The sequence below is a fragment of the Ambystoma mexicanum genome, chromosome 4p (genome assembly GCF_040938575.1).
Source record: "Ambystoma mexicanum isolate Mex_15411 chromosome 4p, UKY_AmexF1_1, whole genome shotgun sequence".
Taxonomy (NCBI): Eukaryota; Metazoa; Chordata; class Amphibia; order Caudata; family Ambystomatidae; genus Ambystoma; species Ambystoma mexicanum.
The window spans coordinates 1,085,053,692-1,085,080,719 of NC_090927.1; the positions used below are offsets into that span (position 1 = coordinate 1,085,053,692).

At 44.0% G+C, this 27,028-nt stretch overlaps 1 protein-coding gene across 1 annotated transcript in view; it reads left to right on the forward strand.

The window, feature by feature from the left end:
• The window catches only part of UST (uronyl 2-sulfotransferase), a 1,214,931-nt gene that overhangs the window by 665,439 nt on the left and 522,464 nt on the right, over positions 1–27,028 (forward strand). The window contains exon 4 of the mRNA XM_069606670.1: positions 17,590–17,669. Within this exon, the coding sequence (XP_069462771.1) occupies positions 17,590–17,669 (80 nt within the window). The remainder of the gene's footprint in view (positions 1–17,589; positions 17,670–27,028) is intronic.

Consider the following 27,028-nt stretch of genomic DNA (forward strand, 5'->3'; position numbering starts at 1 on the left):
AAGAGGGCATCTGAAACCAGAGTCCCTGGTAGTTACAAACACCCGTAAGAGGGCGGGAACACCCTTGTCATCGTTGGAAGCTCCTCCCGACAAGGAGAGCAAGAAGATTTATGGCTTGGGCAGGAAAGTAGCCTCCACCTCCGCCTACCAGGCAAGGATAGGCAACTCCACCACCCTGCTGGTGAGTTACAACTGCCACCAGTGGGAAGAAGTCGCGGCACTCATAGATTCCGCCCCAGAACCCTTAAAAAGCCAATTGGCACGAGTTTCGGCGGAAGGAAGAGCCATGTCCGGTTGCATATTAAAAGCAACCTTTGATGCCGCAGATAACGCCGGCAGATTGATAGCAGAAGGTACTGTTATCAAAAGGCATGCTTGGTTGCGACAGTCTGGGTTCAAAGCCGAAACCCAGGCATCATTGATAGATAAACCGGTGGAGCCGGATCTATTGTTTGGAAAGGCGGTCGAGGACGCGCTGAAAAATGCCAAGGACGAGTATGACACACCCAAATCCCAAGGCCAACTAACCAATAAGCCCCCAAACCAGAGAGGGAATGGCAATTTTCGTCGCCCACGTGGACAAAATTCCCAGAGAGGGTCTAACTATTCCCAGGGGCAGGGTACACAATGGAACAACAACAGCCAGCAGTCTACCCAGGGTTATGGCAGGGGTAATAAGAGAGGACGTGGTAAAGGTAGAGGCAGCCCCAGTAGAGGCAGCGGCACACCTCCACCAAAAAAGTGACGCTCCGTTCAGGGTCCCTTCTCACGCATCCCCAGTAGGGGGATGCATTTCCAACTTCACCCAAGCTTGGGAAGGGATCTCATCAGACAGATGGGTGCTGTCCACAGTGTCCGCAGGATACTGCATAGAACTGTTAGAGCGTCCCCAAAACCACCCTCCACGCCAAAGAATACATTCTTTGGACCACCAGAAGATCCTCCTCGAGGAGATCGTCACGCTTCTAGCAAAGGACGCGATAGAACCCGTCCCGGGACAACAGGTAGACAAGGGTATTTATTCAACTTACTTCCTTTTGCCAAAAAAAGATTTGACAATGCGCCCAGTATTGGACTTACGGCCTGCAAACAAGTATGTCAAGCCCCAAAAGTTTCGCATGACTACTCTCCAAGAGGTAATCCCCCTCCTAAAAAAGGGGGATTACATAGCAACATTGGACATGAAAGATGCCTATTTTCATATTTCCATGTTCCCAGCGCACAGAAAGTACTTGCGCTTCAAGGTGGACAGTCGGCACTACCAGTTCAAGGTACTGCCCTTCGGGATAGCCTCGGCTCCAAGGGTATTCACCAAGGTACTGGCGATGGCGGCGGCACACCTACGCAGGGAGGCAATCCCGGTGTACCCTTACCTGAAAGACTGGCTCATCACGGGGGAGACCCCAGTAATTTGCAGAACAAACATTCAAAGGACGATCAACCTCCTCTTCGAATTAGGTTTCTCAATAAACGAGAAGAAGTCAATTCTGGTGCCAAGTACCTCCAAACAGTTCCTAGGAGCTACCCTAGACACGCAAGAGGGGTTGACCTTTCCATCAGAGGAAAGAATTCGGAATATACTGCTGCAAATTCCGCAATATCAGGCCGGTCGCCAGATAACGGTACGCAAAGCAATGCGTTTGCTGGGCATGATGGCGTCATGTATTTACCTGGTCCCCCACATGCGCCTGCGCATGCGTCCCATGCAGGAATGGTTGGCGAAACAGTGGTCTCAGGCAAGTGGTCAGTGGGACGATCTAGTGGTCGTATCGCCAACACTGGTACAAAGCCTTCACTGGTGGACAAGAGAAAATCTGTCCAAGGGGAAACCCTTTTACGATCCCGAGATACAGGCGGTAGTCACAACCGATGCATGCCTGACAGGGTGGGGTGCTCACCACCTCCACCACACAGCTCAGGGTCTCTGGTCTCACTCAGTGGCCAGGAATCACATCAACCTGCTAGAGCTTCTGGCGTATTCAGAGCGCTTCAAGCGTTGGAGCCCTACCTGCTGAATCTGTCAGTGCAGATCCGGACGGACAGCACTACAGCCATGTTTTACCTAAACATGCAAGGAGGGACTCGTTCCCCAATCTGTCCAAGCTTGCCCAGAAAATTTGGATATGGGCACTCAGATGGAAGATCTTCCTGTCATCTCAACATGTTCCAGGGGATCTCAATTCTCTGGCGGATGCTTTGAGCAGAGATCCCCTCCCAGAGGAACACGAATGGTGTCTACACAGAGAAATCGTAGAAGATATCTTCTCTCAGTGGGGTTTCCCCACTATAGACCTATTCACCACAAGCGAAAACAGACAGTGCCCAGGATTTGCATCCAGGTTCCCCCAGCAAGACTCCCAGGGGAACGCCCTGTGGATGAACTGGTCAGGGATGTTTGCGTACGCTTTTCCACCAACACCTCTGATCAGGAAGGTGGTCAAAAAGATGAACAGAGAATAAATGACGCTCGTCCTAGTTGCTCCCATGTGGGCGAGACAACCGTGGTTCCCACACCTACGCAGACTAGCGGTGTGCGAACCCATCAAACTCCTGGGCTGGTACAACCTAATGTCCCAGCACCAAGGTCAAACAGTGCATCCTCAACCCAACTCAATGAACCTAGCAGCATGGCTCATGAGGTCATAGAGTTTGGACATCTCGAATTACCACAGAGATGTATGGACATCCTAAAAGAATCTAGGAAGCCAAACACGAGGCACTGCTACTTTGACAAATGGAAACGATTCGTTATCTGGTGCCAGAATAAGCAAGTCAATCCAGTTGATTGCACTCCTTCCACAATTGTCACATACATGCGCCACCTGCTGGATGCAGGACTGGTATTTAACTCACTGAAGGTACACCTGGCAGCGCTGTCAGCATACACCACATCCCATAACAAGGTGTTGTGGTGGAAGATACCAGTGGTTAAAGCTTTCATGGAAGGAGTAAAGAGACTTCACCCTCCTATTTCAAACCCACCACCAGGATGGGACCTTAACGTGGTGCTATCTAAACTCATGGGCCCCCGATTCGAACCCATGCATAAAAGCAGTCTCAAACACCTGACTTATAAGACGGCCTTCTTAGTAGCAATAACATCTATAAGAAGGGTCAGTGAAATTCAGGCTCTGTCAGTGCAGGATCCATTCTTTACAGTTCATAAAGATAAACTGGTTTTACGTACACACCCTAGGTTCTCACCTAAGTTTATTTCTAAATTCCACATGAACCAGTCCATCGAGCTTCCGGCTTTCTTCCAAGACCCACAAAGCTTGGCTGAGGTGAAACTACACACCCTAGATGTGCGTAGGGCAGTCCTCTACTATGTAAACAAAACCAGACCGCTAAGGAAAACAGATTAGCTGTTTGTCTCCGTAGCTACAGGCAGAGAGGGAGATTGCGTCTCTAAAGATGCCATCTCTAAGTGGATTGTTAACTGTATCCAGCTGTGTTACTCTCTTTCTGAAATAACTCTGCCTTTCACGCCAAGAGCCCACTCTACAAGAGGCATTGGGGCCACTCTGGCTTTCATTGCAAATGTACCCCTTGACACCATTTGCAAAGCAGCTACTTGGAGCTCTATTCACACTTTTACTCAGCACTACTGCATTGACACCCATTCCAAGACAGATACTCAAGTGGGACAAGCGGTTCTAAGACATTTATTTGCTCATGACCCTTCTCACATCCCACCTCCTTCTTCTAACACTGCTCGCTAATCTATGCACAGCATGTGATCTAAGCAGATTCCACAAGCCTCAGAAGGGATACATTACTCGCCGTAATCGTATTTCTGATGCTTGTATCTGCTTAGATTCACATGCGACCCACCCTTCCTCCCCTCTGAGAGAAGGCGCATGGATGCTTGTAGTCTTATCTATCTGTCCATCTGCTTGGATTATCTGTACTCACGCTACTCCTCATGCTACCTCATGTCAGAAAAAATATAATCTAAGGGTCCTAGACGCGTGAGGGATCATGGGTACAGTCGACGTCACACTAGGAATAGTATTACTGGCACGCCCTGTGTCGACGCCCATTTTCGAGTTTTGAAAAACACACTGTAATACTCCACAGCTTCCACTAGATGTCGGCCTATGCACAGCATGTGAATCTAAGCAGATACAAGCATCAGAAATACGATTACGGTGAGTAATGTATCCCATATATAATTACCAATTCAGTGTTTTTTGGTATTTAAGGTTTGTTGAAAAAGTTATTTGTTATTTCATTTTCGTTAACCTCACTGGATACCATTAGTAACACTCCAGTCCCTCTTGTGTGACAGTGGGCTTCACAATTAATTTTCTCCACGGTGGAAAAAATGGGGAACATTTGATGCCCATTGGATTTTGGAAGGTGCAAACTGAGTTGTGTTATTGAGCATGCTGTGTTGGTAGCTGCAGGTGCAATCCTGCCAAAGATGGCATGATTTGATATGGCATTTATAACGCGCCTATATACAAGAGTTTCAAGGCGCAACGAGGCAAGGGAGGGGGAACATAGGGAAGACACAGACAACGAGTAAAATGAATAGAATAAATAAAAGTAATAAGTAAAAGTGCAGCCAGCTGGTGGAAAGTGCTGGTACGGGACTGTAGGGATGCAGAAAAACAGTCCCCAAGTGTGGGGGTTGCCAGGGAGGCAGTGCAGATGTGCAACTGGCAGGGGAGGGCACCTGGGCCCGAGATCAGAGCGCAGCCAGGTGACCAGTGCAGTTTCAGCCAGGAGTTCAGCATGGGAGAAGAGGAGAGAAAGCAGAAGCAAAGAGGAAGGTTTTGATGTGCTTCCAGAACTAGAGATGGTTCTCCTCAAGTTTCAGGGAGGCAGGAAGGATGTTCCAGAAGGAGGCCCCAGTCGAAGAAAGAGATCTACCACCAACTTGTTGCTTGGAGAAGCAAATGACCCTGAGGGAGTTGGAGGCGGATGAGCGAAGAGCTCGGGAAGGAAGATATTTAGGAAGGGAAAGTTGAAGGTATTGAGATGAAGAAGTTTTGGATGATGGCACAAAGGATTTACAGAAGAAAGCCTGCTGTCATAGAAAGCTTAAAGAGTGTTGCTGTGGTGAGGCAGCGGATCGTAAGTACCCTCGGTCTGAGTCAACAAGGGGGTAACTTGAAATAGAAGAGAGCACAGAACATGAGCAGGCTGCTGCAAGTGGTACACTTTCAATATATAAGATTAAGATCGAATTTCCCAGGCAGCAATAAGACATGCAGGTTCAAGGGATCAGCAGAACGTGCAGGACACTCAACACAAGATAAATTACCCAAATATCACACTTCTTTCCAAAAATGATATTAAATATGTTACTAAACACTTTTCATTGTAATCTTGCTGCTAGGAAGATAAGGAAGCTGTTGAATTAACTTCTTAAACAGGGAGTTGCACAGAGCATGGTTTTCTTAAAGAAAGATCGGGACGAAATGTAGAAGAAATTTGGTATCATAAGGGTGAGATCCTGTTGCAAGCCAAGAAATTGCTTTAACAAATCATTCCATATACTTTGGACATTTGAAACTCCATGTCGCATGGTTGAATAACTGTTCAGTTGCACAAATCAATCCTTTGTGATCATGGCCAATCCTGGCCAACAATAGCAAGAGAAGTACTGTGAAGGTTCGCAACCCACCCACAAGAAGTGAATGTTATCATCTATAAAATGTCCACAAAGCATGAGTGAAGAGTGAAATAACACCTGAACAGTAGAAAAGGGGGACATTTCTTGGATGAAATATCCATCTCCTTTGCACAATTAATTTATTACATTGATTTGTCCTGAACCATATCATTTAAAAATGATTTTGCATTCGATGGGCCACAGCAGATTTGGTTAGCTAAGTCATCAGTTTATTTGATTGTTTTCTTTGCCACCTCCTTCAAAATTAAGTCCTTTTCCTATACATCACTTATCTCCACTAAGGCTGAGCCTGCACATGTTTTGAGCTTAGCTCTTCATCAGGACTCTAGTGCATTATACAAATTAAATGATGGTTTGATAACAATTCAGTTACTTAAAAAGGCCACTTTAATTGTTCATTGACGTATCAACCTTCAGAAGGCTGCTTTGATACACAATTGTAGTGTTACAGATGATTCTACCAAGATGTGTCTGTTGAATTGCTATTATTTAGATGCAAAATACTGTATTCTATATGTTGTGTGTGGTCGGGCGGATATTATTATGATGCTGTGCTGTTGTACTGTGTTCATTATTTGGTTGAGCAAATGTGTTTCCCCTGTGGTTAGGAGCCTGGCTGAGGTCCTTCATCTGGACCTACGCTTAACAGTATTTGGCGCAGCAAGTCAAAAAGTAAGGATGGAACTTAACTCAAGAGATAGAGGCGCAAACAATGAGCAACAGCTGAAATTCCAGTATGATGTTTAGTTCCTGCAGTAGTTATTACCAGATCTCAGTTGATTTATTATTGGCTTCCGCTAGCATAATATAAACATTACAAGTAGCCACCAGTGCTAATAAAGAGGCACAGATGCAGCTTTGGCTCAAATGTGGTAATAGCACCGGCAGTACTGGGGGTTTGTGGCAGGACACACCGTAGATCAAAGAGCTTTTAAGAGCATTGAAAAACCATCTTGGATCCCAAAAGGTGTATACCATGCTTTTAGGGCAGGCAGATTTTCCTACAGGAATTGCCACAGGTTTGTTACCAAGAAGGAAAGCTCTGAGTAGTTTCTATTTCTTCCTTGTTTCTGTGCTACAACTGTAATGGCATGTGTGGTGAGAACATAACAAGTATTTCGATAGACTAAGGAGCAAATGTGTAACTGTTTGAATGTCTAACCTTCCTCACCCGGTGTACATTAATGGCGTTTATCCCCTTTTTCAATTATCATTTAACAAGCAAAACCTTGAAAATAGGAACCCACAAGTTCATGGTATATTGGTTCAAAATGGATTCTTTGACTGACGAGTGGTTTGCAATCAGATCTCTAGACACTAATGTTTTGACCTGTCGAATTCTGTTGTATAATTACATATTCTCATTCTGACCCATGTATACAGTCGGGTGGTGATCCACTTCCCATAAAACTGTTCAGGAGTATCTTAGCTTCTGACCAAATGGTATGGACAGATTTCTGCTTCTTCTCCAGTGCCTTTGTCTGAACTTAAGATACAAAACAATCTCCCCCACAATCAACTGATCCAGGATACTTCCATTACGTGGATCCCGTGATACCTCAATTTGTAGCACCTACAAAGTAGCATCAGGTATGATGGCTTTATGCATTGGACACCAGTGTGGACAGAAATGCTCGTGTTTTACTTAAGCAATAGAACCCGAGCGTCGGGGGCATTACCGTCTCAGGTATTGCCCCGGGGCCCATAGGTAAGGACCCGTGCGAAGTGAGGGCCTTACCGAAGGCCCCGGGGCATTACCTGAGATGGTAATGCCCCCGACGCGATGGTTCTATTGCTATTAGTACCCCAGCCAGCAAAAATTGCGTGACCGGGGCACTAAAAGCTTTTTTTTTGTCCTGAAACGCTGCTGCGTTTCGGCGCTGCAGCGTTTCAGGAGAAAAAAAAACGACCAAGAAAATGGCCACCGCCATGGAAAGGGAAAACGGAGTCCATTTTCCCTTTCCATGGCAGGCATCGGGAGCGGACGCGCTGGGAACACAAGCAGAAAAAAAAAACATACCTGCATCCCCGGCGGGGGACGAGGGAAGCCTCCAGCCGTGTGGAGGCGCGGAGCGGGGATGGCCCCGCTCTGAGTCTCCACACGGTTGTATGCTTTCCTCGTCCACCGTCGGGGACGCAGGAACAAGAAGGTAAGTGGTGGGGGGGGGGAGTGAATTTAGAAAAAAAGCCGCTTCAAGCCTCCTCATTGGCAAGCTGGTAAGCTCACCAACACCCTTGTTCCCAGACCGGCAAACTGTGCATTTCTTGAAAACTACATGTTTGCCTGCCAGAGCTGCTGTGCACGAGAGGTCATACCCTGCCGGGCGCAGCGATCATGGTAAGTAAACCCATCACAGAAGCACAGGCACCGTTAGCAACGGTGCCGTTGCTTCTGTTTCCCCACTTCCATAGAGTCCTCTGGGACTCTTTGGGAATGGGGATTAACAAATTGACTGGCGCGTGACTTCCCCGCCGCCGGACTCGTAATAAGTCGGTGGCACCGGGAAGTCAGGCGCCGGTAAATTTATACGGGTCCGGCGGCATCCCGCCAGTAGCACCGGTAGGGTTACCGTCAGACCCGTCATGAGGCCCGATGTGAAGAAAGCCAGAATAAAGTTGGCAGACACTAGACCTGATACTAGGCCTGCAAAACAATTTGTTGGGAAAGGAACTTGTAACAGCAGCAACATCTCTCTCCAACAGTAGGGTTACAGATGGTCCTTGCTCAAATGTTAATATTATTCCTAGAGAAATGGGTCCTTTCACAAGTACTCTCTATGGCTCAGCCACACGATTAGTCAGTACACATGTGTCTATTCTCTGATGTCCCAAAAAAGCAGGATTTTCTTTAGGGGTTTTCAAAGTTGAAAGAGTCATCATAAATGGTTCATGGCCAAAACCCCTCCGCGCATATGCAGAGAGTCTGACCTTCCTTAAACCGAACAATATTTCATCTAATTCTCAACAACTAATGAATATTTTGCTGGAGATGGTGGCCTCCACATCGTGAATAGTTAAGGAGAAGCCCATATTGGACTCTGAGCAGAACAGAGGATTGGGAATGCTGAGGTAAGTTGGAATTCTCAATGAAGGTTCCGTACCCTGGACTTCTGACTATGCATGCGGGGGTTGGCCAATGCTGATCAAGAACCATGCTGCACTCCTCTAACACTGATGCTAAGCCGTATGCGGGCATTCACCTCAAGCCTATTTAACTAAGCAATACAAAGTATCATTGATGTGCAGCTGTTGTCCCATATGGTATTCCTGGATGAATGCTGGTGTGCACTTCTTGAAAACGATGCAGTAGACAAGACTGACAGCGAATGTTCCCATGCAAACCAACTACTGCTAGGTAGCCTCGCTATAAGATAGGGAGCATTCGTGCTCTTGCAAATCAAATTACAAAAACTGAACTAAAGCTAAAGAGGCTGAATTCCAGACTATAGAATTGAAACGCCGAACCAGAGCTTATGAAAAAGGGGATGCAGTAACGTTCTGGAAATTGGTCACTGGAACTTAGGTCCGCTGGGCTGGTGTCCTTAATGTAACATCACTCCAGATGAATGGTGCACCTATTCTTCAGCTCTCTACAGGGGGGAACTGCCCATAGATACACAGGAACCCCCAGAAGGGGAGAGCAGCCAAGGAAGGCGTATAGATTTAATTATTATAGCTATTAAGTCCCAAAGACGGGGTAAGACTGCGGGGCCTGATAGTTTTCCTGCTGATGTATTTAAGGATGAGGCGGCCAATGTCTAACGGCCAATGTCTCTGCTTGATAACACTGGCAACATTTTTGCCAAAGTAATATTGAAGCATATCCACGCATATCCAGGCATGGGTTGATACTCCTAATTTTTTCCATCCAATTTAAGCGAGATTTCAGAAAGGAAAGGGTATGGTGGACCAAAGTTTACGTCTTTACATGCTTTGCAGAAATATGCAGAGTACAGATATATGCCGTAGAAAATAAGATTAATTTATATGCCATATTTGTTGATCTTCAAGCGGCTTTTGATGGAGTCCCGCAGAATCTAATCTGGTAGGCCTTGCAAGGAAGAGATATGCAGAGTAAATAATTTGCGATTGTATTTTCACTTTACAATAATAATAAAGCTGTGATTCGCTATGGCCTGGCAGCGTAGGTTTCATCCCATTTCGAGGTGACCAAAGGGGTAAGGCAGGGGTGTGTCCTTGCTGCCTTCTTGTTTTGTGTATATATTGAAGACGTGATCAGGACACTACTTGAGGAATATTTGGATCCCCCAAAACAGGCACAGAAAGATAATGTGGTGTTGTTCTTTGCAGAGAACTCTGTATTATTATCTACCTCTCCACAGGGGATTGAGGGGACTTTGGCGTCCTTCGTGAGGAAATGCTCGGAACTCAAACTTTCCCTTAATACAGGGACGACTAAAGCAATGGTGTGCATAGCAATGGCGTTTTCCAGACAACAACGGCTAACTGCTAAAGTTGAAGGTTGTTCCCTTGAGCAGGGGAAGTTTTATGACTATTTGCGGATTTGCTTTCACTGGAATGGTTACTGGACCTCACAAGTTGACAAATCAGGTGGTAGTTTGGAAAAATGTAGTGGCGGGGTGCTGAGCTTTTTTAAGAGACATGGTAGGAGAGTTGCCTCCACCACATTAGATTTGTACAGGAAACTGGCGTTGACCTCCGCTTTGTATGGGGTGAAGATTTGGGGTTATGCTGGTGTTCTGAGCTAGCTAAAGTAGAAAGCACATTTCTGAAGAAGTTATTTATGCTATCTCACGGGTCACCAAATGCCCTTATACGCCTGGAAGTTTACTTCTGTCCCATTGATTACGAGTTGACCATGAAGCCTGTTCTGTATTGGCTAAGCTTGTGGTGTGAACCTAGACTGGAGCCATATTGTGATGACATTGTGCAACTTGTCAATTCGTTTGTGGGGAGGAGGCTCTCGTGGGTTACACATGTGATGAAAACCTTGGATCACAATGAATAAACACGTTCTTTGGTTTCTCCCAATGAATATCAACACAACTGTTGCTAATACAGTAAAAAAGATATAGCTTTTCACAATAGGTCAAAAATTATATCAAATTGTCATCAATTGAAACTAAGTCTAAAATATCTGGAAAGAAGCTTAAACCAGGCTTTGAAGGTTATTTGGATTATGTTGACCCCCTCCCCCCCATATGCACCAGCTCTATTCCTTGATTTTCGTATCGGTACCTTGAGATTGGCTACATTTACGAAATCTTGGAGCAATGGAGGAACGGATTAATGTTGTCTAGTGAGCTCCATTGTGGAGACTATACACCCTTTCCTGTTTTTATGTACATGCATTACAAATTATTACATGCAAGGATGCGAGTCACCTCTCGCTGCCCTACGATGCAATTAGCATTAGTACGCTAACTGTCTAACGCATTTGAGGTGCTACAAATTATCTCTCCCTGTTTTATGACAAGTTTTATCCTTTGGATCACGCTTTATTGATTAAGTGCATGTACAGTTTTCTAAATCAGTTTTTATCATCATTATATTTTTACTCCATGAAATCTGAATTGTTTTTTGCAATTTGCTCTTTATTTCAATATTGTATATGTATTTTTGATGCACCTTTTTATGTCCTTGAGTTGAATATAGAAAGAAAGAAAAGAAAACGATTTTCCCAACATGTATTGGGATCCTATCCACCAGCTGCCTGTGCACATGAACAAATCTTTGCTGACTGCTCAGCAAAGCTGTTCCCTTCTTTCCATCTCTTCCTTGCTGGCATTCCTCCCCCAGTTCTTCAGCCCCCAGACTACCTCACCAGTGGTCTTCCACTACCATGAATATCCAACAGGCCCTTGTGTTCATACGTCTTTTGGCAATTGATCCCTAATCCACACTGTACGGGAGCTGCGACCCATGGTGATTTGATAGTAATGGCCCCAGCATTCTTTCCATGCATCAGTATGTATGTGCTCATACAGTGCTAGGAAGGGATGAGCTCACATTCAGTCAGATGTTCCATCATGATGAGCCCTCAGATTACTAGACAAGTTAACAAAGACATGCTCTGAGGTCTTCCGATAGGTTCAATAGGGGAGGAACTGGGGTGTTGCCACAGATTTGAGAAGCCCCAGTGGGCAGGAATGTGAAAGAAATGCCCACGGTAATGTGGCAAAGGGTTCTACGGCCAAAGAATACATTTATTTTGACATCATTTTAATGTGCTTTTAGTTTTGAAGAAATATCAATTTCTACTAGGATTATAACCTTTATGCCCCAAAGGACCACCAGACCAATTCAGTCTTGCAGTAGCCCAATCTCCTCTTATTGACACAAAGATCCTACCTGGACTCCCGCTTTCTCCATCTAATTCAGTGTTTCACTACCTCGTAGTTAAATGCTGACCCAAAATTACTCAAGTAATGATTTAGAATTGGTATGTTTAAAGATTTTTTAATTTTTTTAAGTGATCCATTTATGAATAAATAATATTTAATTGAATGATTCTAAATATATATAGTTTCATATATTGGTGTAATGTGACTATAATGAATAGCTTGTAGCAAGGTCACACTGGTTACTGAAACAGAGGTTGCTTTGATTGCCAGCTAGTTCAAGGATGAACACATGAATGATGGACGATTGGGGCAGCTAGAACAAGATAAGATAAGACTACAAGTCACAAGTGTAGCCAAGTGAAATGTAGGTACAACAACAGTGATACTTAACAAAGTTCAACCATCAGGTATTCCTTCATTTTGTTGATGCTCTGCGCATCTAGAAGATTCAGGGTCCCCTTCTGTTGAAATCTTAGATGTCCCACAAAGTCATGTCCTGAGATCTCTAGGCATAAGCGTCCGCTGGGATGCCTGCATCACATTCTGTGATTATTCGCTTTATGGATCAGATAGTCTGTATTGGACCCCTTGTCCGTCTTTCGCTTCAATGGAGAGATGTTTCTATTCCTGGGTCCTCTTCTGGAAGTACCTGTGGAATCGAGCATGCACCATCTTGCATGTCTTTGATTTGGTAGTCTACACTCTTACTTTTCTGGAAATGAGGCCTCCAGAAATGTACACAATACTAATCCTCAACCTGGCATGCGTACAGTGATGACATGAGTATAGTGTGTCCCCACAGTTCCAGCCTTGCTCATTTACCTATACCACATCGTCTCTCCACTTTAAAAGTGTCATGTTTTATGGAACAAGTATCCCTCCCCTGTTTTCCCACCATCAACACCTCCTGTCCCATTCAGTAATGCTGCGTATGAACATTTACTGGCCCTGTAAGTAAAGACTTGCACTTGATGTAATTGAACCTCATATGCCAGTGTCCATAAACCTCTCTTGATTCCTCCATTCACACTGCTGTGTTAACCCTATGAGAGATTTGTGTGGCAACTGGGAACATACCTATTGTCTGCATCAAGTGTGACCTGCTGTGTGCCTTGCGTGCAGTGTACGGCCTGACCCTGTGTGACCACCAGCTCCTTGATCCCTGGAGTACCTCCTGAGCTCTGCTGTGCTGCAACATTGGGTCTGGACTCTCTTGTTCCGCCTGGCCCTGGTTCGCTCCTTGGATCCCAGATGTTCTGCTGAGCCTTCGGAGCGGCCTGCCTTGTCCATCTTCACTGGCCACGTCTCCACTTACATGCACCACCCAAAAGCCTTAAACACTCTTTCTGAGGCAAAGCACTGGCAAAGTCCAGTTAAATCCCTTGCTATCTGTGGCTGTCTGCAGCGGGCTGCATCTGCGTGCTCTACTCTGTTCATTCCCTTTTTACTACTATGGGCCTCATTACAACCCAGGCGTTAAGGGTTTAACGGCGCCGTCGGCGCCGTTTACCCTTAACGCCTAATTACCATTTTAACGCCTGCTTTTAGCAGGCGTTAAAATGCAAGGCGCTAACCCGCCTTGGTGCTAATTACGGCACCGTAATTTACGGTGCCGTAATAAGCGCCTTCCCCACTCCCATTATGCCCTATGGGGCAAAATTGGGAATGGGGAAGGGTAAATGGGGAATGGGAATTTACCTCCCCACTCACCTTGGAATGGGGTGGTAAATCCGCCATCCACCATGGTGTAAATAGAGTTTACACCATGGTGGTAAAGTAGGGAACTTACCGCCTGGGTTGTAATGAGGCCCTATGTCTTTCACCTCTATTATATCCTCTGACTGCCTTGCAGCACCAGCCCTACAGCCTTCCTTCTGCCCCCCACACCCTGGACTCAGCCCACCCTTTGTACCCCAACCATTTTCAGTCCTGCGGGGTTATCTTGAGTTTGGCGGTAACCCTTAAATGCGACGGTAACGCTTTTACCACAGCATTTAAGGTTCTGCCAAATCATGGGTTTGACAGTATTTATCCCCAGCTTTTCGGCACTATAACCGCGCGGTAATACCGCTGACAGTAATCGCGCTGAAGATTCCCCATTGGGTCCAATGGGGAATTCCCGAATGGGCCCAATAGGGAATGGGGAAGGCCCATTTCGCCAAACCCGTGATCCGGCATTAATAGCGCCGGACCGGGTGGCGGTAGCACTTGTAGCGCGGACGGTATCCCCGTGGGAATACCACCAGGATACAGCCCAACTTGTGATAAGGCCCTTGGACTTGTAACAATCTGGCACTTAATTACTGATTCCCTATAAACTTTGCCTTTTGCTTTTCTCTTTCATTTATTTGTTTTTCGCTATCTTCTTTTGTTCCTGTTATTTCCCTTTTCCAACTCGTGTAACCTCTCATCAATCTCCTTAGTCTTCTATTCAAATTCCTGTAATTTACTCCACCCACAACTATCTGATCTCTCACTTCCTATAAACATTGCACTTTGGAATGCTGTTCCATTTGCAGTTAAGTCCACTCCATCCTTGGCCTCTTCCTATGCTTTAATCTCCATTTCGTATGCCTTACCAAAGCAATACTTCAATCTTCGAATTCTGTCATCCAAGCTGCAGTCTCTTTTACTTTTTCGTCCTTTTCTCACACCCACCACCTAACTTGTCGCTGGGGCGGGACTAGTATTTTATATAATGTTTCCTTTCAGATATTTTCTTACCTCCCAATCTTCTTTTCGTCCTTTGAATATCATTACTGTGCTTTTCCTAAACCACACCCTTTTGCTTTTCTTGTAATCTATCACCCTCCTGGTCCTTTGACTTGCTTCAGTGATTATCTTGACTCTATTTTATCTCTAATGTTACTTCTTTCTTCTCCTCAGTTCTATTTCTTCTCCCCGTGTAATTCTTGCCTACTTTAATCTTAATCTTGATTCATCCCACTCCTTTATTCCCCTCTGTGCTATTGTTGATTTCTACCATCTTTCCCAGCCATATCCCTACCGCTCCCTCTCATGTCTATGGTTCATCCGTTGACTTAGTTTTCTCAAATTCACCATCCATTTCTTTGGTCTCTGCCCTCCCTATGTAATCTTCCTATCACTTTCTACTTTTGTTTACATTTCCTATTTCCCTTTGCTCCATCTTCCTTCCCTTCTTCTGCTTTATTTCTATGAAGGGATCTCAGACAATTTGGGAATTCTACTTTCATTTCAATCTTCACTTCTTCTCTTCTTTCCTATATTTCTTCATCCTTCCTATCTACTGATAATGTATCTTTATTGGTGGAATTTAGGACACTCTTGTTTCCCTCTATCCCTCTCATGCTTTCTTCCCATATACCAAACCACCACAATCTTGGATTACTTCTTCTCTTCGTTCCTCTTGTCATCTTTTACATAAATCTAAATGTCATTGGTCCTAGTCGCACTCATTGTCTGATCTTGCTTCTCTTTCTTCCATACACACTTCCTCTGATTCCTCCTTACTTTTGGCCAAAGAAAAACACTTCACTGAGCTCCTTGCTTCCTCTGCTTCTCATCTTCATTGCCTGTTCCACATTTTCAATCACCCTCCTCTGTCTATTGACCCTTCATCTTCCTCTTCCCTTTCTGCTTCTGACTTAGCCAATTACTTTTCTTCTAAAGTTATCCTTCCACATTTCTCTATTTCTTCAAGCGGTTCTTCTATCCATACTGAATCCATTCCTTCCAACTTTTCAGCCCCTTCCCCAGTGTCTACATTTTTCCCCTTCTTACTAATGAATGTTTCAACTATTCTATCTAAAGCCCATACCACTGCCGCCCTTGCTGACCCATTTCCATCTACTCTATTTCCCAAAGTCTACTCTCTCATTATCCCATACAGTCCAAAAGTCTTTAATTCTTCTCTTCTAACTGCGACCTTTCGCTCATTCCTTAAACAAGTCTCTATACTTCCCATTGTCAACAAGCCGTCCCTTGACTCCTCCCTATCTTCGAATTACTGCCCTATCTCTCTTCTCCCCATTCTCTCAGAACCCTTGGAATATGCTGTCTGTAATCAGGTATCTTCCTGTATTAATGATTCTGCTCTTCTCCGTCTCTATCAATCAGGTTTCCGTCCTTTTCATTCTTGAAAATCACTCTTCTTTCAGTCTGCAGTTCCCTATTGTCACCATAATATTCTAAAAAGTCTTCCATTCGTATTCTACTCAATTTATCCACAGCTTTTAACACTGTCAATCACACTATCCTTCTCTGCTCAATTTCTCACCTAGGTTTCTGGAGTTCTGTTCTTCAATGTTTCGGTTCCTATCTATCTGATGGCACTTACTTTGTTTCTTGGGCTGATTCATCTTATCCTGTCATTCTTCAATATGGTGTCCTTCAGGGCTCAGTCCTAGGCTCACTTCTCTTCTCTCTGTACACAATCCCTCTCTCATCTATGATCTCTTCTTTTGACCTCTTGCACCATTTCTACACGGATGACCCTCAGATCTTCCTTCTCAGATACTATTCACTCTATGCTGGCTGCCTTTCTCTTTTCTGTCCAATCTTGGATGTCTGAACACTTTTTACATTTCAGTTCATCCAAGACTGAAGTCCTCTTGTCAACTTCTTCTACCATTCCTCCTCCTTTGCCCCCTCCTTCTGTTCTTTTTCGTCCCTTTTCTCTCCCAATTTCACCTTCAGCTCATAATCTTGGAGTTAACCACTGCCACACCTTATCTTTCTATTCTCAAATCTCTGATGTCCCCTGTTCCTGTCACTATCACCTCTACAATGTCAGGCGTCCCCATTCTGTCCTCTCTTTACATGGCACAAAAACCCTGCTTTTGTTAATTTTCTCTTCACTTTTCTTTCATTCATCACTTCTGCTTGTTCTTAATGCTTATCAACTCGCACCGCTCCAATCTGTTTACAACTCTTCTATTTGACTTCTTTTTTTACTCTCTGCTGGAGATTCTTTTGGTCCTGCTCTTCTATCCTTCCAATGGCTATCAATTGAATCTTGTCTGTTCTTTCACTAACTATGTCTTGTCTTCAAAAGCCTCCACAATATGTATCTTTCCTCGCTGGTCTCTTTTTACGTACCTTCCCGCTCTCTACATTCCGAGTCTCAATTTCTTCCTACTGTGCCACGCCCCCTCCCTGTGCCCAATCTCGATGTTGTTCTTTTTCACTCCTAGATTCCAGGTTCTGGAATACTCACCCTCTCGATATCCAATCTATTTGCTGTTCCATACTCTCCTCAAGACCTATCTACTCTCCTCTTAATGGCCCACCATGTAATTTGATTTTACATTTTCTTTCTACCATTTATATTTAAGTGCTTTAGCATGAAGCGCTATAGAAATTCAATAAAATATAAAATGCAAGTACACAATCCAGATCAATGTCAATGTCCACATTGAGCTGCTCCCAACCCAGATTTGGTCCTTGTAGTATCCCACATATGACTTTATTTCCTTAACCCTTAATTAACCCAATTTACCGATCTGACACTCCACCAACTTGAACAACCATAGTAAGAATTTTCAAATGGCAGGAAACATGAATCAGACATTGAGTTGATGTATGTTGTTGACAATTTTATTAATTTGAGTTTAATTTTGTTTAATTTGGTTTCTTTAGATGGAGTTGATTAAAAATGTTAGTACTGCTGAGCAGCCATATTTATTTACTCGACACGTTCATTTTCTCAACTTCTCACGGTGAGTACCTTGCCAATTGAAAGCTTTGCCGTTTTTATGAAGTTTTGTGTCTGCTCAGTATTTGGCATGAGAATTATTTTCATCCAACTATGTTCTTGATGTATCTTTGTGGTTCTTCCAATATGTTCCCGTATTAGAAATAAAGGAACACATTTATGCATATAAACTCATCACTACCACCTATTGAGGTATAGTTTACAGACAGTGACCCTCTTCCTTTTGTCTTTATTAACAATAAGACTGAATTAATGTACTTTCTGTAATTCTTAAAACTCAATTCTTTAAAACATTTGTATGTGTTCTCCATACAGTCACCTTCTAGGATTTTTGACAGTGGCTCGGTCTAGTGACATTTGAGAAGAGGTAGTATTCATCTGCTGATAAAATGTCTGAATGAGCCCTTTCCATTATACTCTAAATGTACACTTCATTCCCATTGTAGCTTTCTCAAAGGTTCTAAAGATAACAACATGGATCTTCCAGTAATTGTCCTGCATAGTTTAATGCTCCAAAACTATGATACTTGCAACATCATCCATGTCATGTAATGAATTTAAACACGTAGAATATTTTTTATTAAGACAACATACACAATTGAACTATGTAAACACAAAAGAGGGTTTGGAATGAATGTAATGTATGAATGAGATAAACATTGGCAGGAACTTCACTAGTCATCATTCCATTGGATATTACTTATCATAGGTTTCTACATGTTACTTATTTCACCATGGAGCAGAGTGTGCTTCTCTGTCTGTTCTACGATTTTATTTATATTAATCATGATTTATTTTATTTTGTAAAAATATTTTGCATGAGGAGAAATGCATCCTCTGAATTAAGTATTTTCATTATTTATTGGGAATTTTTAACTAGTTTACCTTTCATATATTTTGGTGTAAACTGACAAAGAAGAGTGAAAGGACACCCAGTGGGGTGTGATAAACTCTGGAATAGTTTCCAGTCTGGTGACTTTGTGGTATTGCATGGTTAGGTTTCCGATAGGGGCATCTTGCTTGCTAGCTATTGTAATCGCACACAAAGAGTTGATTCTTTACTTGATCTGTTTCATTATTATGGCAGTTATTAGTTTGAAAACTGTGGAAATTACTTTTAAAACCATACAAATGCTTTTTTAGAAAATGTATATGACCCCGCTCGTACTCTGAAATGTGTTCTTTTAGCTGATTTTAGCTACACAGTGAGTATTGGTGAAATAAGACATAGGTGCCATTGGGTTTGCCTATGATCTAGGTAATCATAAAAGGATTGAATATCAGAAGTGAAGTGTGAATTGGCATTTTTTGCATCTCCCCAAAAATTAGCACAATTTGGTAACTTTCACTTTTTTGCCTTTCTTAATGGGGTTTCCTATCTCTAATACCTGCTCTGCTCCTGTCCACTCCCTTCCCATCACACTTCCTTCTTTCGTTTTTGCACCCTTTTTCTGTTTTCCCCTTGTTTCAGTTGTGCTTACCTTTCCATACCAACCATTGATACATGTGTATGTTATGCCATTGTGCTAGTGTCTTAAAGTCAAAACGAACTGGATATGGAGTTTCAGAAAAAAAACGTTTCCTAAAAACCTTTTAACTCTGTCTTGAAAAACTCTGACAAAATTCCACATTAACATTTTGAGGCAGCTGCCCCTGCATGAGAAATATCGAATTTTTCATAGAGGTCTTCATATATTAAAAATGTGTCGTTTGATCACATTCTGAACAGCTTTCAACATGGGACTTTCTCAAAATAATTTTTATTTTAGCTCAATTATCTCAAAATTGGCTGTTTCGATTTTCAAAATCTTGGCATGCACCTATACATTTTGAAAATGGAGCTGGCCCATTTTGAGATATTCACATTTTAAGATGTATCTATATATGATCCATGCACACTGGGCATCTTTATACAAACTGTACATGTACGTATAGAAGATGTACATTTCGTACATGTAAGCTACTATATGTATGAAAACTCACATCAAAGTTAGGACTTTTATTTCAGCCTTCATATGTATTTACGATGTATAAGAGATGTGAATTGTATACATGGAGGAAATGTAAAACTTGTATACGCCTGTTAGAAGTATTGAAAACTCACACCAAAGTATACAGAGAGTAGGCATATAAAACAAGAGCAGAATTAATGCACATTTTAATAACAAACTGTGCGTGTATGTGTGGAAGATGTACAATTTTTACATGTAAATGAAAATGCATTTGACAACTCAAATTAAAGTCAGGATTGATTTTGATGTCAGTTTTCAGGAGATGTAAATTGAGTACATGTTCGAACCGCACAACACGTATACGCCTAATAAAACCTCACATAAAAATCCAGACTATAAGACGTGCATTTCAGGACTGTATAGTAAACACTCCTATGCTACTCATGTGCTATACACTCAAATGCCAGACACTTATAAACCAAACACTCCTATGCCTTACATCACAGACTCTGAAGACACATAGGGCCTCATTCTGAGGTCGGTGGTAACCCGCTGGTGGCCCCGGTGGGTTGCCGCCGAAGCAGAAACACTGAATCTGCCGCCTGACTTCCCGGTGCCACTGGGACATTACAAGTGCCAGTGGCGCGGTAAGTCAGGTGGCAGATTTGGTAACTCACCATTCCTGTGGAGTCCCATAGGACTGTTGCTAACGGTGCCAGTGCTTCAGTGAAAAGTTTGCCTGGAGGGGTCGTTGCACCCGGCAGGTCTGGCCCTGCCGGATGCATCGGCCCCTGCAAGCCGACTTGTAGTGTGGAAGTACGGAAACAAGGGTAAGCTTGCCAGCACCCTTGTTTCTGGACCGCCACACTTGGAATTAGGCCCATACACTTATGAACATGCAGACTTACAGCACACTTACTTGTACCACATGTTCTTTCACCACTTACTCTTATGATGCCTATTTTTATGACATACATTCTTATGACACACACGCTTATTACACACAGCCTGACAAAAAATGAACTGTCATATGATACACACTTACAAAAATCACCTTTACAGCACGCACATTTACAACACTCACAATTAGAATTCATTTAATTTTCGTCATTTTTATAGCACCTTTCACGATAATTATGGTCCCGAAGGCACTGGTGGTTGAACACCCTCAGAGGGTCCAAAGTATGGTAAATTGGTAGGTGCGATTATGCATTTGTGTATTTTGGTCATTACAGTTATGAGAGGGTGTCCAAGACCATGCTAGTCACCCATGTCTGAATAGTATGTGTATGGGTTGAAGGAGGTACACTAGGAGCTAAGTGGGAGGGTGTGTGTGAGAGGATAGACAGTTATGTGTGAAGCTACAGTTTGATTTTTTGTCGTGAAAGATAGCTGGATTCTTATGGTGGGGGTGTTGTGCAAAAGTGTTTGAGTTGTATGTGAAAGCAGATGTGTGTGGGAGTGAGTCTGGGCCTTTGGCTAAGTTCCGAAGGTGCAGAGTGTGAGAGGAATAAATGGGTTAACTATGCATTCAACACTGTTTACCCCTTGAATTCCAAGTAGGTGCCAAGAGCAGTACTTAAACTCACATACGATCCAAGTGCATTAGAATACCCACCGTTTTTGTGGATCTTAGAGTTGATACATAGCCCATCCCCAGATCCTTCGAGTGCGATAAAATTCCCACCTTAAGTGTCTAGATGTAGCGACAATGCCTGCCCTCATATGCAATAGAGTATGGCAAATTTCCAAACTCCATACGAATCAAATGCAACTATTTATTTATACTCCTCCTCGAACCCAATTGCTTCCATCTGAGTGTACCGCATTTCCTACCACAAAATACAGCTAGGCGCAACATATTTCTTAACCCCAAAATCCATCTAGGTGTAATATTTTCCAGCCCCCATAATTCCATTCAAATATTGCACATTTCCCACCCCAAAGTTCCATCTAATTGTAGCAGATTTCCTACCCGTAAAATCCATCTGAGTAACACATTTCCTACCCTCAACAATATGTCTGAGTGCGACACTGTTCGCAATCCCAACAGTCCATCTAAGTATATCAGTTCCTACCCCCAGCAATTCATCAAAGTGCAACCCATTTCCTATGCCCAACAATCCATCTAAGCCCGACCATTTCCACCCCCCAACTAACCATCTAAGTGCGATCCACTTTACAATACCCACTTTATGTCACACACACACACTTACGACACATGGACTTCCTACATACATGTATAATATATATATGAAACGAGAAGCAAGAGAACAAATGCTAAATGGTCAGCGTGCCCGAGAGCCTGAGAGGAGAACAATTGGTGGTGGCGTGACCCAGAGTGAACCAGGATGGGCAGTTGGCCCGCACAGTAATGACGAGACCATCCGAGAGAAGCGGCTACAAGTGAAGCGGCTCCCTAACAAGAGATTGAGGAAATCAGAAATGCGAGGACAGCAGGCGAGAAATGGATCGGAAAAAATGAACCGATGCCAGACCCATAAGACTGTTTCCGAATGAGAATAATGGTAACAGGGGACCTAGGAGGCACAGGAAGAATAATGAAGTATATTATAAAAACCAAATGACTCGTCTCGGTACAAATGAGAAAGAAAAGTTACTATAATGGAACTTTGATGAAATAAGCACGACACCCATAACACTCACTGAAGGAGAGTTAAATGCTAATTAATTATCATTGATTAAGGTGAACTGTGATAAATTGGAGGAAAGAGCAAGACAGTTCCCTGAAGGGGATGAAAGTGGAGATATAATACGCTTACTAAAACTCAACTGTGCTAACACAAGGAAAGGAAGAATAACGTTCCCAAAGAGGGGAGATTAATAAAAATGAGAGGAGCCCATGGTGATCCTTACTAACTTTAATGTTCATTATGTGTCCGAATTTGTTTTTAGAAAGTATGTATATATATATATATTGAAAAAAGAGGAGAGGGGCGCACTCCAGTTCCCTGCACAGTAAACCTTCTCAGCCACAGGTGTTCTCCTCCGACCGGTTTCTGTGCCAATACACGTCATCAGGGAGGCTGTCTTAACTTGCAGCTCACAGCAAGTGCAGGTGTTAACACTTAGTGAGGATTTTGCTGCAAGGACTTCTGGTAGCTGTAGTCATCAGGTTTGCAAGGAACAGACTCACACCCAATCCCACAGTGGGGAAAGGGGGGGAGTAGCCTACAGTGAGGCACTCCAAAGTTGGGCATAAATTACCCCAGTGCAGCACCCTATTAGATTTCTGAAGATTCCACCCTTCAGAAAACTTGCAAATGTGTTGAAAAAAGAGGAGAGGGGCGCACTCCAGTTCCCTGCACAGTAAACCTTCTCAGCCACAGGTGTTCTCCTCCGACCGGTTTCTGTGCCAATACACGTCATCAGGGAGGCTGTCTTAACTTGCAGCTCACAGCAAGTGCAGGTGTTAACACTTAGTGAGGATTTTGCTGCAAGGACTTCTGGTAGCTGTAGTCATCAGGTTTGCAAGGAACAGACTCACACCCAATCCCACAGTGGGGAAAGGGGGGGAGTAGCCTACAGTGAGGCACTCCAAGGTTGGGCATAAATTACCCCGGTGCAGCACCCTATTAGATTTCTGAAGATTCCACCCTTCAGAAAACTTGCAAATGTGTTGAAAAAGAGGAGAGGGGCGCACTCCAGTTCCCTGCACAGTAAACCTTCTCAGCCACAGGTGTTCTCCTCCGACCGGTTTCTGTGCCAATACACGTCATCAGGGAGGCTGTCTTAACTTGCAGCTCACAGCAAGTGCAGGTGTTAACACTTAGTGAGGATTTTGCTGCAAGGACTTCTGGTAGCTGTAGTCATCAGGTTTGCAAGGAACAGACTCACACCCAATCCCACAGTGGGGAAAGGGGGGGAGTAGCCTACAGTGAGGCACTCCAAAGTTGGGCATAAATTACCCCGGTGCAGCACCCTATTAGATTTCTGAAGATTCCACCCTTCATATATATATTGTGTATTTGGGATAGGAGAATGGGGGGTGGTGAGGTAGTGGGTGTGGGTTCGATGCGGGGTTGGGAGAGGGAACCCCCATTAAAAAATAGGAATATGTGGCCAGCGGTGGAAACTCCACAGTGAAAATGACAACAGGTAAAATAGCCTCGGTGAAAAGACATCAAACCGTATTGAAGTGGGAGAATGGAACAAAAGACTCCCACCAATCCCCTCACACCACTGGCCCAGAGGATCACGGCCTAAGCACCCACCACGAGAGGAGTTTGCCCATCTACCAGACGACCAAATACCCTGGTACAAGAACATACGGATGTGCCCTCCCGCGTGCCCGCCAGCCTGCCATACCCTTGCCGACGCCTGCGGCATGGAGGGACTCGACTGAATCATCCAGCGCTAACTCAACACATCGTTAGAGATGCCATGACGACCCAGCCAACGGCCAGAATACCCGTGCAACATACACACTGGACACCCCCACACCAATCCACACGAAGAACATACTCAGTGCTATGACGTAGGTGACGGACACACCCACAGACGCGCATCTTTATTATTTTTCACATAGGCCTCTCAAAATGCAGAAACGCAAGACGCACAATGAACTCATCTAAAAGCTTGCTCACGCTTCTCCTAAACCCATGCATTGCAATAAGAAATATAACGAAGACACGATACTGGGGATAAAGCAATATGATACCATAACCTAAAGCGCTGTGTATCAAACGTTTCCGCCTATGTACCAGGCCAAATAGGCCGCAAGCAAGAGCTTCCATGAACATTGAATGAGCAAGAGTACAGTTGCTGACCCTGCAGAATGAGCCCGGCGATGACTGACAGTCAAGGGCACAATGTTGCAATCTTGTATGCCGCAAGCCGACGCCGAGGTCACACCTGCAATTAAAACCAGGCACACAGTGGAAAATACAATATTAATTGTGCAGAATTCTGCCTCGACCACGGTCCCACCTCACGTGACCAAGCCAAACCTGACAGGGTGCCAGGCCCAGGAGGAGGGAGGCACCGAAGCCCCCCGTTTCAAGACATAGGCAGATACAATTAAGTGATTCAATGGACATCTGCGGCGGTGGGAGTAGTCGGCCTTCAGGCATACCAATAAATCTTCACGTTGTCTGCACATAACCATAGTGAAACATTGTTGCAAATGACAGGTGCACCGCGAGCTGGGAACAACGATGGTCCCAGACTGGGGGGCTCGTGCGTGGACCAATCAGAACATGGGGCTCTTATCACTGACGCCATTAACATTGACCAATCCCCAGGGATCTTCATGTAACAATTTTCATGTATCAATTTGAAGGGACAACCCAATTATACCACCTGACTAACCCTAAACCACTAACAATGCTCTCTATACGTATGCTATACTAACCCTACCACTCGAGGAACCAATCCAGAGTGGCGATAGGTTTTTTGCTAACTTTCCAAGGTGACGCAAGTAGCGCGTCATACTAAGGTAAAAAGGGCCTGCGAGCCCATGATGAGGGAGAGAGTCAGGACGGACGCGTACGTTCCTTGACCCATCCCTGCCGTTTGTTCAATAAACAGCAGAACCACCTTGCTTCTTGCGTGTGTCTCGTACTCATTTTTTTGGGATACACGGGAGGAGTTGGGGCCTCCCTACCCGGAGGTCCGCGGACGGCTCAGCCGACCCCGGCAGAATTTCACCCCGACAGTATAAAAGAGGTATACAAAATTTAAATTGCGTAAATGTGTGAAATGCTAATGGTTTGGCTTATACGATGGACGCCTATACTCTGATACACTCTTATGGAAAATACTCATACTACATACACATATGAAACACAAACTCATATGCTATACGCCATAGTCCCCACAAATAAACCTTGACATTAGATATAAAAAACCTTGAAATCAAGAGTTAAGGTTAATCTCACTAGAGGTTAGTCTATAGAGAGTGGGAATAACAAAGTTAAAGTACAAACACTCATGGCATACCACTACAAATTCAACCGTTAAACTCAGAAGTATAAACATTCACTCCATACCACTACAAATCCAACCTTAACACTCACTTCAAGTATTAGGCAGGTTACATCAATAATAAAGTTGAAGGGAATTTTAACGTTTTATTTCTAGTAGATTGGAGTGAGTTTTATGGTTGAATTTGTAGTTATCTCCTTCTTTTCTGATCACTCTCTTTACTCCATTCATTACCAGCCTACCCACTCAGGTGGGAACTCTCTTGACATTGTCTTTCTTTCTTATTCACTCTCCTTCTCTGACCTCTCCATTTACCCCTCTACCTCTGATTACTCCATTGTTCACTTTAACATCTTGGTCCCTCCCCTCCTACTCTCCATTACCCATCTTTAATGAGTAAGAATAACGTCAGGCAGTACTTTTTTGCCCCTTAACTTGATGATGTGAGCAACTCTCTGTTGTTTCTTTCCCCTATTCATGCCTCTTCCATTGACCGTGCTATGTCTGACTTTCACTACGCACTTATGACTCCACTCGACTAACACTATCCTGCTCACACATTCAGACTTTCCCACCCCGTCCTCAGCCTTGGACCACCTCTGAAATTCAGACCCTCCAAACAAACATGTGCTGTGACCTATGACACAGATGCAAATTACTGACACCTTCCCTAGTCCTTGGTTACAAATATTCCCTTGCTGCCACAACCTCTGTCCTGGACTCTGCCAAATCCTCGTACTTCACAAACCTAATCTTCCCCCTTTGCAATCACCCACTCAAACTTTCATCTACCCTCCAATCTTTGGTCACACTTCCCAAGCCAATATCCATGGCCTTCTCCCTTTCTGAAAATGACTTTGCTCACTACTTTTCCACTAAAATCTCAAAAAATTCACGACACTCTGAATGCCCTGTCCTTTCTCCCCCCCAGCCCTCCTTCTGTCCACCACCTCTTCTCCCCATACCACTTCTTTTCTCAACTACTTCTCCCCTATTTCTCCCACTGAATTAGCACCCATCCTTCTTAAGCCTCTCTCCCTCCGCTGGACTCTTCGCTGCTTCCATTAAATCTGAAACCGTCTCATCCCTATTGCAGAAACCCTCGATTGACCCAAAGGCTCCAGCAAACTATTGCCCAGGTTCTCTCCTTCCCCATTATTCAAAAGTCCTTGAGTGGGTGGTCTTTGACTGAATTACTAAGTACCTTGAGGATAACATCCTTGGAGATCCACTTCAATCTGGCCATAGACAACACTCCACCGAGACTGTACTCATGCATGTCTCCAACTTTCCCTGTAATGCTCACCAATCCAAACTGTATTCTATACTCATCCTTTTTGTCTTTCTGTCGCTTTTGACACTGTCAACCACAACTATCTGCTTCACACTGTTAAGGATTTTGTGTTTTGCAAATCTACTCGGGCCTGGATCATCTCCTTCCTTGAAGGTTGATCCTTTAAATCTC